This window comes from Peromyscus californicus, unplaced genomic scaffold (assembly GCF_007827085.1).
Source record: "Peromyscus californicus insignis strain IS unplaced genomic scaffold, ASM782708v3 Scaffold_3__1_contigs__length_106647218, whole genome shotgun sequence".
NCBI classification, from domain to species: Eukaryota; Metazoa; Chordata; class Mammalia; order Rodentia; family Cricetidae; genus Peromyscus; species Peromyscus californicus.
In genome coordinates this window covers 12,496,933-12,512,751 of record NW_026294551.1, presented here as the reverse complement: position 1 = coordinate 12,512,751, position 15,819 = coordinate 12,496,933, and the positions used below count along the sequence as shown (strand labels likewise).

Below are 15,819 nucleotides of genomic sequence, written 5' to 3'. Positions count from 1 at the left end.
TGTTACATTATAATGAAATATGGTAAGAAGCAATTGTTTAATTTCCTTACATTTCAATTTCCTCTCTGGGGAAAAAAATTAAAGAATTAAATTAGTTGGGTATTTTTGTGGATATAACATGGTGATATATCTACAATGGACAGCTAGCTTCCTTTCATTTATAGCAGAAAATCCCATCAACTTCAGGAAGTCTTGTTTCTCCTGTTCAATTTTAATAATGCCCTTTTCACAGTATACTGAAACTATTCATCCATCTGCCTTCTATAAACTTGTTAATTTCATTCAAATAAATATCAGTTTTTCCTCCAAGGAGGAAAAAAAGTCCCTAATATTTTTTAAACTCTTCCTCACCAGATTTTTTTTTAATGTATTACCTTCCATTGGCTCCTTATAGTTTTCAATATCTTTTAAAATATAGTGAACAAATTCTCTTCAATATTATGGACATGATTTTAATACACAAAGGTACAAAAGAAAAAAATCTGCATTGTATCAAACCTGCCATCTCTTTTCTTTTTTCAAAGATGTATTCTATTTTACACTTTGTATATGTGTATCTCTGTGGGTGGGTGTGGAGGAGAGTATGTGCACATGTGTGTGTGCCTGTGGAGACCAGAAGCATGAGCTGCCCTGACCTCTAGTTACAGGCACTTGGAAGCTATCAGATTGGAATGCTGGGAAGCGAACTCGGGTCCTCAAGAGCTGCATGTGCTCTAAACAGCTGATTCATCTCTCCAGCCTCTATCTTCTTTACTTCCACACTTAGTACAGTGAACATTATTTTAGAAAAAAAATAACAAATTTGGCACAAGCCAGCCAGTAAAATGTGCATTCTTCCTATTCAATAGTTTTTCTCTTCAGACACTAGCATGTTCCTGTAAATGTGCATAGTCTCTTTACCATCTTTTTTGTTTTGTTTTGTTTTGGTTTGGTTTTTCGAGACAGGGTTTCTCTGTGTAGTTTTGGTGCCTGTCCTGGATCTTGCTCTGTAGACCAGACTGGCCTTGAACTCACAGAGATCCACCTGCCTCTGCCTCCTGAGTGCTGGGATTAAAGGCATGTGCCACCACCGCCTGGCTTTTCCACACCATCTTTAACACTGAAAATAATGGTCAGTTTGTGAAAGACAAACCTGACATTCAAATCACTGCTTTCTGACTCTGTACTCATTTCTACCTCTCTGCCTGTGTCTGATATGTCATTTGGCTGATCTTATTTTAAATCTTGTCACTAACTACTGGATCCTTGGTTTCTTAACTTACATCTACTGCCCTTTCACGATACACTGTCGTCTACACTTCCATCAACTGACATCTAGAGAGTGTTCAATGTTTCTCAGCTTCAGTGTAAGGCCCTCTAGGTACATTTAATTTAATCCCTCGGTCAACAAGAAGTAGAACTATGATCAGAGCTTCACAGAAAAGAAAACTGCAGTTGAAAGAGTTTGAATAACACATCCAAGGTGGTAGCTACTAAGTGCTGAGATGAAGACAACCTACAGCTTCCCACTGGGTTGGTCATTGTCCTAACCCCTCTGCTTTCTTGTCTCTATTAAGAAAAGCTCAGTGCTCAGGACATAATAGCTTCTCTTAAATAACCCATGTAAAGTGGGGTCAAATCATCATCACTTTTAACATAGTATCTGAAATACATATTTCATTTTACATAAAAAAACTCTTAACTTCTCACAGATGTTGGTTCACATAAACATAATAACTAGTAACTAAGAGTAACAACAACTCTGTGTTGTTAGTGCCCTGAAAATGGGAAGCAACTCAGGCTTTCTTTAAGTCAAAGAAATAGAGAAAATTCCAGTTACCAAGCGTGTGAGTTCATGTATTTCAAACATTCAGATGCCCTAGTTTTCTAAAGTATCAAGTCTAGTATGGGATAAACAAGCCTAAGGAGTCCCCACAGTTAAGTTAATCTGTTTGTAAGTGCTGATTGGTGTATCACAGACATGCAGTTTACCAGAAGGCAGACTCCCGAAGTCCCATCGTTGCCATCAATGCTGCAATGTATTGCCTTTCTTGAGCAATGTTGATGGATAAATAGTATATAAATGAAGAAAAGGAGATGACACAGAAGAAAATTAAAAAATCTGTTGTAACTCCTCCTTGGCCAATAAAAGGTAGTATCTTCATATTTGAACCAATAACTGACATCAGTTCTTCCATCACTGAATGATTTGTTGTGATCTAAACAAAGACACCACAATGAACAAATTATTATTGTAATCTAATTACAGCCTTGGGCTCTTTTCCTCAAACTGTAAGAAGGCATGTAGTTCTTGGAATGTCCAAGGTTCTACTTTAAGTTCAGTAAAAAAAATTTTTTATTCTTGTTTTTAAAATTAACTGGAGTAACACTTCAAACTAGATCTTCTCTGGAGTTTCTATCAGAGTAGCTCCTGTTTTATTGTTCATGCAGCACACGATTTACTACCCCACAATAGACCCTGAACCCTTATAATGACTGTATATCTATATTTCTACCTCTGTCTTACCAGGATCTCTGCTTAAAAGTGCCTATACTGTGTGTATTTTTAAGTTACCAGTGTGTTGACACTACAGTCTGGATATAGAAGGTGTTCGGCATACTATGCTTAGTGGCTAAAAACAACCAAATTACAAAATAAGACAATCCACATCTCCACCTATCAAAATTCAGTATATAATGGACTTAGTTTCCTTTAACCTAATACTCACCTCTATGATGCCAGCATTAATGGCAGCTTGAAAGGCCACAAAGCCTTTCTCCCAGAAGATTGAATTTTTACAAGTTATTTTGTTGTTCACTGTTTCACAAGGAGCTTCAAGAAAAGAAGACACAACCACGATTATGTGACCAGACAATCTTAGCTACAGGATAAATAAAAATCTGTAATTATCCAAAATGTGTTTAAAATCTACACTAGGACAGTATATGGTAAGGCATATAGGTTCAGATTGTAGAGCATGCCCAAAGAGGACATACCAAAATTGCTTTGTTAAAATCCTTTAAGATTAGCTCTTGAAAAAAAATAAAATAAAATAAAAGATGAGCTCTTGATTATTTTTCATACTATTTTATATTACTTCAATTTTTAAATGTTTGTTTCGGCTGCTTCCTTCTGTTGTTTGTGCCAAAAAAAAACAAACAAAGAATAAACTCATTAACACAAAAAACACTGAGCTATTTTTAAATGGGTGGGAATGACTGAGAAGATTTCTTGAAGGTTTTAATGAAGCAAAGAACAGAAAAAATAACATTTGTAACGTTTAGTTTTTTTTGAAACAGGATTTCATTCTGTAGTTCAGGCTGGTATTGGACTCATGGCAAGGCTGTAAGTTCTTAGTGGAACAGTGAAATTAAAAGTGTAACTTTGAAATAAGCATGGAGGCTCCTAAAGACACTCACAGTGGAGCTGTTATATGTGTAAAAAAGCTGCAGTTCGTGCCAGGACTCTGGATCTACATGTCATAAAGATGCTTCAACACCTATGTTTACTGCAGCATTATTCACACTAGTTGGAGGTAGAGCCTGTCTAAGCATCTACCAACAGGTGAGTAGATGCACTTACATACAGTGAAGTTTTATTCAGCCATAAAGAAAAAGAATTGTTGTAGTTTGAAGAAAAATGAATACAATAGCTCATCATATTAAACAAAATGAGTCAAACTCAGGACAAATGATCATATTCCTCCCATTCATAGAATCTAGATTTTATATAAATACATAAAACCATATATACATATAAGTGAATGACATGAATAGAAAAAGACTGAATGGGGATAATAGGAGGGGAGAGGAGAAAAGGGTGGGGGGAAATATGGTCAAAGTACACAACAGGCTTGATTGAATGTTTTTATTAAATCCATCACTATATACAAGGAATATATACCAATATTATATTTTTTAGAAAATGTAGGTCTTATTTAATAAAGGTTAATCCATTGATGCTTGGAAATTAGCATAGGGGCTTGTGTCATTCATTTTGCTGTTTCTGTATGTGCCCCTTGGGTCTAATGACATATAGCAATATCTACATGAATATATATTTCCTAATGGCAAAGTTACCTGAATGGTCTTTGTGTTCTTTTACTTGAGGGATCCTCTGACCCCAAGAAAATTTCAAATGATATGAGAATGTGTCCTTAAAGATGACTCTCACCGCATCTATTGAGTAATTTAAGTCTAGTTCATTCATACATTTTTCATCAGGACATGCCACAATTCTTCTTCCTGCCATGTGAAGAAAGGGAATAATAGTTGAGTAAGATTCCTATGTAGTCCAATGACAGCATACCAGATTTAAGTGTACTGAGGCAATTTCATGTTCAAGTTATTTCTTCCCTAATACACTCACACTTAGAATGAAGTGGGATATTTCTAATTTTCTAATCAAGCTGAAAATATTCTATGGTAAACACTCTTTTTTTTAAGATTTATATATCTTGCATATGAATGTTTTGCCTGCATGTATGTGTGTGTGCCACATGTGTGCCCGGTGCCAGAGGAAATCAGAAGGCTTCAAAGTCCCTGGAACTGGAGTTATGGATAGTTATGAGCCACAAGGTGTGGCTGGGAATCAAACCCAGTTCCTCTACAAAGAGCGACAAGTGGTATTTACCACTGAACCATCTATCCAGCCCCTGGCAGATAATCTCATTGAAAAATATTTCATATCTCTCTGAAGAATTTAGCCAATAATTTAAGCCATAATGAACAAGGAAACCCACAGAAACAACTAACCTGGGCTCAGAGGAGCTAACAGACTCTGGATCTACAGGTAGGGAGCCTTCATGGGACTGACCTAGGCCTTCTACATATGTGTGACAGTTGTATACCTTGGTCTATTTGTGGGACTCCTAGCAGTGGGATCAAGGCCTGTCCCTAATGCTTGAATTGGCTTTTGGGAACCTATTCCTCATACTGTGTAGCCTCGCCCAGCCTTAATACAAAGGGAGGAGCTTAGTCCTACCTCAACTTGACTTGCCATGCTTTGCTGACACCCATGAGAGACCTGCCCCTTCCTGAACAGAAACAGAGGAGGAGTGGATGGGGGGAGGGGAGGCAAGGGGAGGGATTAGGAGGAGAAGGGGGAGGGGAAACTGTGATTGGGATGAGTCGACATGTAAAACAAATGGAAAAAGAATTAATTAAATTAAAAAGAGGGAAAAATTTAAACCATGATCAATTTTAAATAATAGCAATACTAATCCATTCATTTCAATGCACACACAGACAGACCTGTCTGATAAGAGAATACACTATTTTCGTTTGGCAATAGTGCCATGTGATCAAACAGACAAGGTAATACACAACTGTTAAATCTAAATATTGTTTACTTAAGTGACCATTGGTTCTAACTCATATAGTGGCATTGGCTGCTATTTATCCCAGGCCAGATAACCCTCATAATTTTGCAGTCTTGATTTTGTTATACACATATTCTTGGTACAATTCAACGTGTTCCTTGTAATGCAGCAGATTTCTTGAGGTTCAATAGCTGTATTAGAGGCTTTTAATCAGACTCGGGTATGATCCTTTTAGCCAGACTACAGGAGGTAATGTGTTGCTAGATTAGAAGCCAATCATTTCTTTTTTTAAAAAAAAAAAAATTATATATTTTTAAAAAAGTTTTTTTTTTTCATTTTACATACCAATCCTACTTCCCCCTCCCTCCCCTGCTCTTACCTCCCCCATGCATCTTCCCATCCCTCCCCCCATCCACTCCTCAGAGAGGGTAAGTCCTCCCTCTCCCTCGGGGAGTCAACAAAGTATGGCATACTAAATTGAGGCAGGACCAAGCCCCTATCCGCTGTGTCAAGGCTGAGCAAGGTATCCCACCCTAGGGAATGTGTTCCAAAAAGCCAGTTCATGCACCCGGGATAAGTCCTGGTCCCACTGTCAGGGACTCTCCAAATATCTAGCCATATAACTGTCACCCACATTTGGAGGACCTAGTTTGGTCCCATGCATGTTCCCCAGCTGACAGGCCAGAGTCCATGAGCTCCCACCAGCTTGGGTTATCTGTCTCTGTGGTTCTCCCCATCAAGATCTTGACCTCACTTGCTCCTGTGATCCCTCCTCCCATCTCTTCAACTGAAGCCTAGGAGCTCAGCCCAGTGCTTGGTTGTGGATCACTGCATCTGCTTCCATCAGTTACTGGATGAAGGTTCTATGATGACGATTAGGGTAGTCAGTAATATGATTATAGGGGAAGGTAAATTCAGGCACCCTCTCCATTATTGCTAGGAGTCTTAGCTGGGGTCATCCTTGTGGATTCCTGGGGATTTTCCTAGCCTCAAGTTTCTCCCTAACCCCATAATGGCTCCCTCTACCAAGACATCTCCTTCATTGCTCCCCTCTCCAATCCTCCCTCCAGTAGGTCATCTCAGTCCCTCCTGTTCCCATCCCTCATCCCTTCCCTTCTAACCCTTCTCCCAGTTTACCCAGGAGATCTTAACTATTTTCCCTTCTTGGGACCCTTCATGTGTGACCCTCTTAGGGTCCTCCTTTTTACCTAGTTAGAAGCTCCTAATTTCTGATAGTCTCTTTGGGGGACTATTAGCTGCCATCACTGCTGAATAACTAGATCCATCTACTCAGTGGGAGTTTCAAAACTGTGACGTTCTATTTCTATGGGTTTTTTTATTTACTAGCAGAAAACATTTATAAAATAATGGTTTCTATTGTCTATCTGGTTGTGTAATAACAGCATAGGTCACCTAGGGTTCATGCTGCTATTTCCTCTTAATTTAAAAAATTTCACTATAAGAGCTCATTTTTTTTATCATCTTCTAATAAAAAAATCAGATATTTCTTTCCACTTCATGCTGAAAATACAGACTTAAAATATCTATTTGTTGAGATCTGGATCATCATATGAGTAGAAGCCCAATTTATGCCAAATTGGCTGCCAGGTCCTTTTGACCTAACTATTAGTTCCGGTGGTTTCTTAGCTATCTGGAAAACAAGGACTCTCACTCCACAAAATTCCTAGCCTAGACTGTTGCCTCTCCTTTCTTCCACACTGAGACTTGCTGGTTTCAAAGTCATAAGAGGAGAGAATGAGACTATTCCCTGGGTATCTATTTGATCTCCCTACTTCACATATGGAGCGCCTCAGAACTGTATTCTCGGACTATCCTACCAGTACAATTACTAAAAACTGTTTTAGTTGATGTTCTGTATCCATATTAGCTCAAAGGGGAGTCTCCTCAGAGTCTCCATGTGTTCCATGACTTCTTTGCTATTGTACTGACCCCAAGGAAAGATGTCATGCCACTCTGGGGGCCTTAAGCACTTCCCCTTCCATCAATTACATCATGAAATACAGAGAACACTCTGTCACCTACTTCTGTTGTAAACACTGCCTATGGGTTCTGACACTGCTACTCACTTTCTCCTTTTTATAGCATATTTGGAAGTACTAAAAGTCAGGCTGCCACTGCCAATGAATATCCCCAGAATCTTGCAAAATCATACATCTAAATAATCCAGGACTCATCTCATTTTGATATGCTTTATAAAGAACATTAACCCTCTTTGAAGTACAATTGCTCAAATATGTTACTGGAGTAAGATATCCTTCTTGATATCACAAAAATAATACCCATCAATGTTGTTAATCAACTCTAGAAATGCCAACATTTAACACATTTGTTTTTCAAGAAAATCCTAAAAGTAAATTTGTGTATGTTGAAAGTAAGGAAATTATTCCATGAACTGCCACAAAACATACCTTTCATGAATGGAGATGATGCCACTTTGTACATAATCTCATAGATAGTTTCAGACTCAGGGGCAAATGCAATCATATAATTAGAATCATTAAAACTATCAACACGTCCCAGATCCATTTCAGGAATTTGAGGAGCATCATGAACTTGATGTAAATTGGAGGATAATCGGTATGCAAGCAATATTAGAAGAAATGAGAAAAACCATTCCTACATAGTAACGAGAGAAAAAGGAACACCAGGTTTTCTACCATAAACAATTGAAACAATGTCAACCTGTCATACTGCCATGTGTTCTCTCCACTCTATTTGTTCTCTCCCATTTTAATGTAATTGACTTTACTTCTGTTCTCTATAGATCCATTCCATTTATGTGCAGTGCACAGAAGAGGGAGTCAGATTCCCTGGAACTGGAGTTAACAGATGGCTGTGAACAACTATGTGGTGCTGGGAATCAAACCTAGGTCCTCTGCAGGAGCACCCAGTGCTCTTAACGACTGAGCCAGCCCTTCAGCTCCGACTTTCGTTCTTTTGTCTGCGTTGTTCACCAAGACAGAGTGTAACAGCAGGTCCAATGATAACTGAAAATGTTTTCTTATTCAACAATGCAAGGCCGGATGCTTGTCAACTCTAATGAAAGTCTCTTCAGACCCTTTAGAAACCACCTGTCCACAGGAATGGACCACTAGCTTGAACCTGAGAAGGCAGGTGGCATGGGATAGGGAAGTACTTCCATCAACAGAAGCAAGGCCTCATTTTGTTCTTCAGCTGCCTACACATGGAAGAAGCAGCAAAAATACTGTTCATCAAAAGAATTTTAAAGTTCTTTATGATGGTCACTGCATTTTAGAACTGTAGATACAACAGAACATGTCTGAAGCCCAGTGCCATTTTATCATCTTAGTTTGAATTCAAAGAGAGAACTCTAATTAAACTCAGTGGCTCACATACACACACAGAAGCATAAAAGCAGAATGGGCACCTGTGAGATGAAGGATTCTAGTGAAAGAGGATAATGATGATTAAAAGCAACTAAAAGCCATTATATAAATGCATGAAACTGTCAATTGTAAATTTTATTTATTTATTTACTTATTTACTTACTTATTTATTCTTCTCTCATGGTATACCACATTCATCATACACAATTTTAGCTGTGTATATGTATGTACATATATGTATGCATAGAGTTTAAAAGAGTAAACGTTTGGAAGTATAACAATTACTTAAAGTAGGTTCTCAGCTTCTTTATTAATGTTTTTATGACCATTGATTTATGCTTAAGGCTCTTCCATATTTTATTCATTTACAATCTAAAACATTCATCAAATATTTCTTGGATGAATACCCACACTATTCACAGAATCAGACATTAATTTGCTAATTCTTTTAATGGGTGACTTTAATTTGTGTTTATCATGAATTCTACAGGAAACATATCTAATCACTGTTAAAACAAAAAGAGTATTAGTGCAATAAAAATAAAGGCCCCAATATCATTTTTTCTGTTTAATTATAAGCACATTATTGCTTTCAGATTGACCTTGTAGCTACAATATAATTGTTGAGAAGAACATGATAACTACATGAGTATCTTTCCACAGTTTTATAATTTCTTTGTGGTGGGTACTTTTTTCTCCCAGCAAAAAAACCATTCTCTTTTTAAAAACCATTACATTTTTATGACATTTTAAATTATGTATGTGTTTGAGTTTTAAAAGACAAAAATTATATTCATTTATGTGTACAATGTATTTCAATATAGGTATGCATTGTAGAATGGTTAAGCAGAGCTAATTATATATCACTTGCATGTCACTTTCTTGATGAAATCACATGGATTGAATCTTTTGAAATATAAAGAAAAATCAGCATTATATTATTGCACACAACTATGTGCACACTCTGCTAAGCACATCATCTACATCATTGTAATCTATATTTATTATTATTTAGAAATGATCACAATCTTTTATTTTGTATACACCATCACTCTTTCATATATTCATGGTAATATGCAATAAATATTTTTAAAGTATCCACTGTGTATCACACTCCTATCCTACAGGACTGTATATATTTAACCTGAAGTCCTTTCCTTAAAATCACTTTTTCATGAGACATTTATCCATGTTAATGTCTAAACAAGTTTGCTTCCTTCTGTGTTTGAGAATACACACTGGTATAAACCTCAGTAAGTGAATTATTCTTGTCCTGTTGATGTCACAGAGAGTTCTGAGAATTGTTTTGGGCACGGAAATGTAGAGAAAGGAGAGAGCGCCAATGGTAGTTCTTTGTGAAAGGCTTTTTTATTTTTTTTAACCTTAGGTTACACTCTGAAGTAATTATGAATTAATTACTTTGAGTGTCTATGCCTTCATGAGACCCAAATTAAACCAGATGTTAATTACTATCTCTGTACAGCTTCATGTTATAGGGAATTTCTGAATGTGAGTTCTTTTAAAAATGTTTCTAGTAAGATATTTAATGCTACATATTTAAATTTTTCATTTGAAAAAATAGTAGCAAAGTCCAGGACTTGAAAATCTCTAGCCTATTAATTATATCTGGGATATATAAAAAATCATTGATTAATAACTGTGTTGACATCACTGTAAAAATACCTTTTCCTTTCTACATAGGAGAACATAGATCCTGAACCATACCATCAACGTCTCTCTTCTCATCCTGCACTTCTTGAGCCAGTTCTTGCAGAGAAGAGCCCACAATTGCTGACCCACTCCTAAGTGTCTCTTCCTCATTTTGACTTGTTTGTTTTTCTAAAGGATGCAAAGGAAGTAAATGTGGAAGTCTGAAATAGAAAACATTGTGCAATCAAACCAAAAGGAAACATTTTAACAGCTGTTTCCACTTAAATGCCTCCAAAAGAAGGGCTCCAAACACAGAAAACAGAGGAAAGGAAGGAAAATGTGAGAAGGCAGAATCTATTGAAAAAAATAAAAAAGGAAAACAGTTATGAGAGAGAGTCTTTTCTTCGATGGAATGACCTTTCAGAGATTACTAATGTCACATGGTGCTGTCCCCATGAAACTTGGCAGCTAAGCTGACCAAGCTTTATATAGGCTGGTAGAAGTCTCCTGTTATCCTGTCAGTTAGTTAGTTATTACTAATTACCAGTAGTTATTACTAGTTACCAGTAGTTAACTACTAATTACTAGTAGTTATTACTAATTACTAAGTTACTACTCAGCAGAACCCCACTACCAGTCAGTTCTGCTCCTGGGTCTGTATGCCAAGGCAAGGGTTCACAAGGGAACTGTACTCAGATTCTTCCATATATAGGTCACTGTGACAGGGTGTTAGAACACACACTTACAAATACTATTCAAACCTAACTCTGTAGGAATCAGAAGCAATGGGCTGATACTCATGGCTCAATATAAGAAATCTTAAATAACATGGTGTCAACTAAATCTTAAAAAAAAAAGGAAGGAGGAAAGAAGAAAGAAAGAAAAGGTTGACTTATATAACAATATAATTTATATGAATTCACACCATGAGCAATACATATTTCTAAATAGATTCTGGAACTAAAAGATCATTATCAAACACAATTTAAAAAGATTATTTTAGGCAGTGGGAAATAGAAATGGAGGTCAGGTGTGAAATGGGACTTTTGACTCAGAGGAAATAAATAAACAAAAAGAAAAGATAGGTGCTTTGTATGTCATAAACTCAAGACAATGATTAACTCAACCCTTTATTGACCCTTCACTGAAAAACTCCTAGGGAAAAAAAAAACCGAAAACCACAGGTCAATAGCATCTAAGTCCAAGGGAAACAAATGGACATTCTAGATAATTTAATATTGCTTAAAGTGTTTGAATTTTCCAGGTACATAAATAAAGTCCAAGTAATAATGTCATCAGTAGGCTCTGACAGTTGGAAACTGTCATAATAAATACTAAATACTAAATATATAAATAAATAAATAAATAAATAAATACTAAACTACATTTTCAATTAGAAATCAATACTGTGGCAAGCCTGGGTATCCAAAGCATAAAGATATTTTGTCCAAGTGGTGACTCTTCTTTCTTAATTATTATATATGGAGGAAAATAGTTATAAATAAGAACACTTTTATAATCTAACCACCATGCATTATTTGTTCCTGGCTGTTAAGACTTAATTATTCAGTGGTACACGTCCATGCAAAATGCTGTTTGCTCTAGCAGAATAAAATATTAAGTTAGCTTAAATTGCTCTGAATAGTAAATTGTGTAATTTTTAAAGTAACAAATTGGTTATTAAAAGCCAGTAATTTCCCAGTCAGACAGTATTCCTGGTACTCAGGGACTATTGCACAAGTCAGATCATTTTATATATTTAGTATGATAAACAGGTCAGTAGAGTATTTCCTAAGTTTTCTTGGTTAAATACTCTCAAGTCAGTTAAAAACAACTCAAAACTCATAAAATCTTGTATCCCGATGTTTACATTCCTCTGGCAGTAAACCGAAAACCGCCACACACAAAAAAGGAATAAGCAATTCAAGTAACTTTGAAAACAGCAAGAGGCAAACAAGCTACATTCCTTTCCACTTACCCACTTGCCTGTTCCATTATATGTGCTGTTTGCGCAAAATGCTTTAGTCATGGAGTAAAACGGAAAATTTTTAGTTTTTCCAACTGCTCTTTAGCCATGCAATATAAAATGCTCAAAGGACTGAAAAATCAAAGTGACTTACTAGTAACTTCCTACAGTTAATGACTTCCATCGAAATGTTTGACAGGACTTTGCTGCCTTTTCTTGTCCATTGCATTTAAGTGCTAATAACCACCGTTTCAAAGTTAACTTACTGAGGGAAGTTAAAGCAGGAATCTTCAAAAAGTTCATCCACAGATCTTTGTCCGGGAGGAGAATTCACATTTCTTCGTTTTCGGGTCACTGCTGCATCTTGATTTTAAGTTTACTTATGGGGAACGGTTCTGTTCCCTCTGGTTTCTGATGAGAATTCTTCGCTAAGTTCAGACTGACTGCCAAAGCTCTGCTCACTCCTGGGCTGTTTTTTCTTCCTCTGCCTCCCGCCAGTTCCTCGGCAGGGAATTTGTGGTTGCAGATGGTTGGCTGGACATATCTGCACATCAGCAACTATCAAACCAGGAAGAAGCTAGGCTTTTTAAAACCATTTTTATTTCTTTCAGATTAGACCCCAGTAGGAGAGTTTACTCTCAACAGAATCCTTTAAATAAAAATAGTAAAAGGCCAACTCAGAGCAGAGCAAAGCAGAAAAGATTTTCCTAAATTACAGGAATAGACATACAAATGATAAGATGATATCTCAAAGCCCCCCATAGATTTTTAGAAGGTGGATCTACACATGACAACCAAGCAATGTTTTCAGAGTAACAGGGTAAATCTGAATTTTTACTTGCATCTCAGCAGCATTGTGTGTATTCTACTTGCACCATCATTCTTAGGGCAGAAAGCAGACTACTTAGAGAGATGTTGTGTTCTCAGGCTGTGCAAGGATAAGGAACTGAGTTTGATTCCCAGAACCCATGTAAAAATGTCAGGAGTGTTGGCTTAGGGATAAATTCACAGTGCTGCAGGGAGGAAGACAGGAGGTCCCCTGGGGCTTGCTGGCTAGCCTGGCTCGCCCAATTAGTGAGCTCTGTCCTGGCTATTAGGAGACTTTGTCTCAAAGGAAACGAACGTTTCTCAGGAGAATAGTCAAGATTGTCTTCAGGTCTTCATCTGAATTATCTAAGTGCATACACATATACAATGTAACACACACACACACACACACACACACACACACACACACACACACACACACACGGAGTGCAGGGGAAGGAGGGGGGTGAAGGAAAATATTGAGTGTTACATTAACATCAGATCCCAGGAAGCAAGTTTCTCTGTAGACAACCACTGGTTTTCAATATGTCCTGTTGCCCATGTCGTCTATGTCTGCCGCAGGCAATGGCTACCTTATCATGAACATCTTGTGTGCGTGGAAGACAAAGTACCACACAGATACAAAATATTCCTTCAGTATTCCTTCAAGCATATTTGCTTGTTTGCTAATTATATTAGATCCAGAAATTGCTCAGCAAAGTCTGTACAACCAGATTGAACTCATAGTCGGTGAGAACAAGTCTCCTGATTGTTTCTGTATGTCTGTCGCCTTCTGTGGAACACACATTAGCACACTTAATAACAGTGCTAATATTTCATACACAGGGACTATAACTTAGAAAATGTCTTATTTCTTAGAAATGAATGTATTTCCTCTTTCCTCGGACCCAGTTGAACTGCATGCATGTAGATTTTGTCTGATAGTCTCCTTAAATATATACTGTTTCTTAAAAACAGTATTTGTCAAAAAAACCAAAAAAAAAAAAAAACCAGTATGTGAGGGACTAGAGAGATGCTCAGTGGTTAAGATCACTTTCTACTCTTTTTAGAGGACTGGTTTGGTTCCCAGCACTCACATGGCAGTTCCAGAGAGACCTGATGCCTTCTCCTGGCATCTATGGACCTTGCATGCATGTGAAGTAAAGACATATACTCAGGCCAATGACTCTCAATACAATTTCTCATGCTGTGCTGACCCCCAACCATAAAATTATTTCTGTTGTTACTTCATGCGGGACGTTTTCGCACCAACCCCACAGCTCCCCAGAGTTTTCTTGAGTGTGAGCAGCAGGAAATATTAGATAGAAGGATTTAGATTGTGGAGATAAACAGATAGAAAATAAAGGATAGCCTCGAGAGGGCCTATTCCAATGAGCCCCAACTGTCTCTGCCCCAGGGTATTTATAGAGACGCCAAGGGGTGGAGCAAAACACTTGCTCCCCCAGCACAGCCATCTCAGACACCTGCACTCAGGCCCGTGGTCCTAATCATCCTCTCTATGCGGACCTGCTGGGTAAAGCCACGAGGAACCTGAAAACGGGCTCCCACAACTTCATAAGTGTGATTTTTCTACTGTTATGAATCATAATGTAAATATCAGATATGCACACGACCTTAGGTGACTCCTGTGAAAGGGCCATTTGACCCCAGGAGTTACAACCCACAGGTTGAGAAGCAGTGATTTAGGCAAAACTCCTACAACTTATAAAATGAAAATAAGTAAATCTTTTTTTTTAAGATTGATTTATTATGTGTACAGTGTTCTGTCTGCATGTATGTTTGCAGGCCAGAAGAGGGTGCCAGATCTCACTACAGATGGTTGTGAGCCACCATGTGGTTGCTGGGAATTGAACTCAGGACCACTGGAAGAGCAGTCAGTGCTCTTAACCTCTGAGCCATCTCTCCAGCCCGTAAATCTTTATAGATATATATTAAAGAAATTATACTTGATTCTGTTTTATGTACTTTTCCCTGGAATATCCTTTTGATGATATATTCCAGCCCTCCACTTTTAACTTTCATTTGTTAGGTATATTTTGATCAAGCACCATTATTTTGTATGTAAGATTCCTTTTTAAGTAACGTAATTAGATTTTTCCTTTTATTTAATTTGATTTTTTAATTTCACTTTTATAGAAGAAGTACAAGTCAAATGGTGAATCAATTTCCTTCGCTCATTTTATTTTAAGTATATCTTAATTTTTTCCTGATGCTTTCCAGTTTTCCATTTCTGCACAGATTGTGTTTTCTCTGTTCCTTTCTGTGGATTCCTTTATACCAGATCTTGTCTAGAAAGTGCTGGATATTAATTTTGATCTACTAATGACGATCTTTAAATGTTAACAAACATACTTGAACTTCAGCTACTCTGTCTGCATTCAGCTTTTCTCTTCACCCTTCCAGCTCCCTACAGGTTAAACATATTTGAACCTGAAGCTTCACCTGTACACTTTATTCATTGTGCAGTTCCGAGCTGAGAATTTGCCCTAAACGCCTGAGTCTCCACATTTATGAGATTCAGAGCATACATGATGATATCCAAACAGGAATCATTTAAGATTTAATCCTTGAGATCTGAGGCTATAAGGGTGGCTCATGGGTTAAGAGCATTCATTGGCTGCTCTTCCCAAGAACCTGAATTTGATTCCCAGCTCATACATGATGACTCACAACCATCTGTAACTCCAGTGCCAGGGGAACCAATGTC

General features: G+C 37.3%; 1 protein-coding gene across 6 annotated transcripts in view; it reads right to left on the bottom strand.

Moving 5' to 3' along the window:
- Positions 1-12,811, bottom strand: part of Abca9 (ATP binding cassette subfamily A member 9) — a 70,613-nt gene extending 57,802 nt beyond the window's left edge. Inside the window, exons 1-6 of one of the 6 annotated variants that reach the window (XM_052756475.1) lie at positions 12,551-12,811; positions 10,352-10,507; positions 7,730-7,937; positions 4,060-4,224; positions 2,709-2,812; positions 1,972-2,198 (exon numbers count right to left, since the gene is read on the bottom strand). In XM_052756475.1, the coding sequence (XP_052612435.1) occupies positions 1,972-2,198; positions 2,709-2,812; positions 4,060-4,224; positions 7,730-7,937; positions 10,352-10,489 (842 nt within the window). In that variant the 5' untranslated portion in view covers positions 10,490-10,507; positions 12,551-12,811. The other 5 variants (XM_052756473.1, XM_052756476.1, XM_052756477.1 and 2 more) reach the window with 5 other exon arrangements.
- Between the last annotated feature and the right edge of the window lie 3,008 nt (positions 12,812-15,819).